The 3971-nt window shown below is 50.3% G+C and overlaps 1 protein-coding gene across 1 annotated transcript; it reads right to left on the bottom strand.

The window, feature by feature from the left end:
• Positions 1-321: 321 nt before the first annotated feature.
• On the bottom strand, positions 322-1093 carry VPREB1 (V-set pre-B cell surrogate light chain 1). The gene is made up of 2 exons (XM_060613108.2): positions 968-1093; positions 322-883 (listed from the first exon to the last, which is right to left on the bottom strand). The coding sequence occupies exons 1-2, from the start codon at positions 1077-1079 to the stop codon at positions 477-479; spliced, it is 519 nt and encodes a 172-aa protein (XP_060469091.2). The 5' UTR covers positions 1080-1093; the 3' UTR covers positions 322-476.
• Between the last annotated feature and the right edge of the window lie 2878 nt (positions 1094-3971).

Here is a 3971-nt window from a genome sequence, read left to right as displayed (position 1 = left end):
AGACCTATCACTCAGGACCCACTGTCCTCCCCAGAGGCCCAATAGAGGCGTTTTCTAAGTTGTTGACCCTGTAACTCCTGCACAATAGAGCAGACTGTCCTCAACAGAATCGTCCCCCAGGGTGCAGCTCCTGCCCCTCAGAACCCACAAGAGCAGGGGCTAGCATTTTGCCTAGCCAGTCTCCTGGGCTATCACCCTAGGCTGGTTCTAGGATGCATTCCACTCATTCTCACCTTTCCCAGAACATCTGGGGCCTCCTCAGAACAATTCAGCACACCAGACATACAAACTCAGCAAGACAACTTCTCAAGACACAAGCAACTTTAATCCCCAAATCCCACATTCAGGGGGGTCTAAGCAAGTTTCCGGACAGGAAGAAGCTGAGCGGCTTTCTCCTTTGCTCTGTGAAGCCCATAGCCCACCCTCCTTGCCCACACTCGCCTCTTTCTGAGGAAGTGTGCCCTTTGGTCTCTAGTTCAACGTGTGTCTGGGGGTGCTGGGGACCCCAAAACAGCAGGCTCCTTTTCTTCCCTTCTCTCTCCCCTCATCTCCCTTTCTTTATCCAAGACCTGGAATCCCAGAGAACAGTAATACATAGCCTCATCCTCAGGCTGCAGCCCAGAGATGCTCAAATAGCCCGTGTTCTTGGCCACATCTTTGGATCCAGAGAAGCGAGGGGGAATCTTGAAGCCCTGGCTGTGGTCTGAGTGGGAGAAATATCTCAGCAAGAATCTTGGAGGGTGGCCGGGCCTCTGCTGGTACCAGTAGATGTTATAAATCCTGACATCGTAGTCTCTGCTCAAGGTGCAGGCCAGACGGATTGTTGTTCCAAGGGGCGAGGACACAAATGGTGGCTGGTTCAGCATGGGCTGAGAGACACAGCCTGGGGACAGAGAAGCACCTGAGCATCAAGGCAGAAGAGGGCAGGGGATGGGGCCAGGGGTTGTTAGCTCTGGGGTGTTCTCACCTGCCCAGTGGGTGAACAGTGCCAGCAGGACAGGAATCCACGACATGGTGCTGAACTCTGTCTTCTTTGTGCTGCCAGGGCTCCTGGGACCATCTCGGGGCTGGGCCAGCATCCGCCTGCGCCCTCCCAGGGGTGGGGTCATTGCACGCCTGGTTCTCAGCCACCACTTTCCTGAACTTTCTTGAGTTTGCAGTGTCGGTTGGGGAATGGCCACATGGCAGCCTTTGTGGCTCTTTTCTTGGCCCCATGGGAGCGTCCAGGGAGGAAGCACCTGCCTGAGGCTCATGGACCACTGCCCAGGAGGCCAGCCTGCAAAGTTGGATCCCTGAGGTAGAGTAACCTCACCATCCTCCTGAGGAAGCTGAACCCCACAGAAATCTGGTTCTTGTCCAAATTCACATGCCTGGTGAAGCAGTAGAGAGGACACGTCCTCACGGGGGTGAAAACACTTGCTTTGTACAGCAGAAATTCTGGGGTTCTGGGGTGAGTGGGATACTCTGTCCCCTTCCACACTCCTGCCATTCCATCCCACCAAACCCAGCCCCCTTTCCCTCCTAGAATGTAGCAGCAGGGACCCACAGCTTCTGAGAAGGAAGCACCAGGAGGGCCTTGGGGGCCCCCACCTGGGGCTCAGGGCAGGTGGGGGCAGAGGTAGAGCAGCCTCTTCCCCCATCAGCGTCCTGCAGAGGCCCAGCCCCAGCTCTTCTGACACTCTGCTCTTCACAAGTCTCCCCAGGGAGTGGGTAAGGCAGAATCCCCTGGACCTCAGCCCACTCCTTGGCCAGACCCTGCACCTAGACGATCTATTGGTCCCATCCCTGTTCCACCTGAGTTTGACCCCGTCACCAAGCATATCCCAAGGCCTGAGGCCTGCTCTCTGCTTAGCACTACCCACAAAGCTGTGTGGGTTGTGTAGCTGGAGGCTGTTGGGATGCTCAGATGAAGACTCATGTACCTCAGTTAATCAGGGTTCTCCAGAGAAACAGAACCAATAGGATATATACATAGGAAGAGATTTATTATGAGGAATTGCCTCTCCCAATTATGGAGATTGCCATGATCTGCCACGATCTGCCACGTGCAGGTTGTAGACCCAGGAAAGCCAGTGGTGCACCTCAGTCTGAGTCCAAAAGCCTGAGAACCAGAGGAGCTGATAAAGCCCAGTCCAAGGGCAGGAGAAGACCAATTTCACAGCTCAGCAGGCAGACAGGAAACAGAAAGGGGTGAATTCCACCTTTCTCCCCCATTCTGTTCTGTTCAGGCCCTCCATGGACTGGAAGATGCTCACCTGTGTGGGGAGGGCCACCTGCTTTCATGAGTACACTGGTTTAAATGCTAATGTCATTCAGAGACACCTTCACAAACACACCTAGAAATAATGTTGAATCTGGGCATCCCTTGGACCACATGAAATCAACCATCTCACTCCATTGTCCCTTCTCTCCTCATCTCAGTCTAGAACTTTCTCAGCAAGGCACAGCCACAGAGGGAAGCCCAGGGAGTAAAGGGGGCTCTCAGCTCTTCCTCTGGTGGAGGCAAAAGAAAGAAGAGAAAAACAAAATGAGTCACTCCAAGGTGTGGATGATCTGAGTTGCTATTTAAGAGCCATAAGCAGAACCAGACACTGGGATGAGAACACATTGTTGTTTTTTAAAGTTTATTTAATTGTTTTTGGAAGAGACAGTGTGCACCTGAGTGGGAGAGGGGCAGAGAGAGAGAGAGAGAGGGAGAGAGAAAATCCCAAGCAGGCTCTGGGCTCACAGCTTGGGGCTCGATCCCAGGAATGTCAGATCATGACCTGAGGCAAATCAAGAGTCTGACTCTTAACCATCTGAGCCACCCAGGTGCCCCAAGAACTCATTTTTAATTCTAGAAAGGGCTGCAAGATGATCCACATCTGCAACAATTTTGAGAGCAGAGTGCAGAAAAACACCCAGCTGTGACTTTGTCTCCCCTTGGTGCTAGCAGTCTGCCAATCAGCTCCTTCTGGTGTCTGTGCTGAAGGTCTTTGAGGTCATCCTGACAGTAGGTACCCAAAGAGCTCCCAGCCCATGTGAAAGAAATCCACTTCCAGGGAAGGAAAGGAAGCAGAAGGGGTTGCCCACTGGCTACACGCCTATACACACCCCACTATTACAGGTGTGCTTGTCTGGGGCTTATTATGAACAGCAAAAACTCTTCTGTAGTTCTAATCACTTAAGAAACTCCAAGAGTTTCAGGAGCTCTCTGCCAGGAACTGGAAGATCAAATATTTATATCTTGTCATAAATCACAATATCACAGGCTGGTGCTCCTAAGTGGGGAAGCCACATTTACTGACATTTTAGGAGAAATTGGGATCTGGATTTTTATATGACCTCTTCTTTCACTCAGGCTGTTCTTTGAGACTCTTTGGTTAAGAGCAGCCACTATGAATATCCATGGTCCCTGTCCCCATGGAAGTTAGAGTCTAGTGGGGAATCCTAAGTAAGTACAGTTGACCCTTGAACAACTCTGGTTTCAACTGTGTGGGTCCACTGATATGTGGATATAGGACAGTATAAAAGTTTTCTCTCTTCCTTGTGATTTTCTTAATAACATTTTCTTTTCTCTAGCTTCCTTGATTGTCAGAATACAGTATATAATACATATAACATACAAAATATATGTTAATTGACTGTTCATGTTATCACTAAGGTTTCTGTTCAAAGTGACTATTATAGTTAACTTTTGGAGGACTCAAAAGTTATATGCAGATTTTCAGGGTGCCTGGGTGGCTCAGTTGGTTGAGTGTCCAACTTCAGCTCAGGTCATTATCCCGCAGTCTGTGAGTTCAAGCCCTGCTTCGGGTTCTGTGCTGACAGCTCAGAAGCTAGAACCTACTTCGATTCTGTATCTCCCTCTCTCTCTTCCCCTCCCCCACTCACGCTCTGCCTCTCTCTCAAAAAGAAATAAACATTAAAAACATTTTCAAGTTATAGGCATATTTTCAACTGTGTGGGGTGTGGGCACTCATGTTGCTTAG

Source organism: Panthera onca, chromosome D3, assembly GCF_046562875.1.
Source record: "Panthera onca isolate mPanOnc1 chromosome D3, mPanOnc1 haplotype 2, whole genome shotgun sequence".
NCBI classification, from domain to species: domain Eukaryota; kingdom Metazoa; phylum Chordata; class Mammalia; order Carnivora; family Felidae; genus Panthera; species Panthera onca.
The sequence above is the reverse complement of the archived record's forward strand: the minus strand, read 5'-3'. Positions and strand labels throughout refer to the sequence as shown.

Coding starts and splice junctions, on each gene's coding strand:
- VPREB1 (XM_060613108.2), bottom strand. CDS start 1,079: ATGCTGGCCCAGCCCCGAGATGGTCCCAGGAGCCCTGGCAGCACAAAG. Junction 884..967: donor ACTGTTCACCCACTGGGCAG/GTGAGAACACCC, acceptor CTCTGTCCCCAG/GCTGTGTCTCTCAGCCCATG.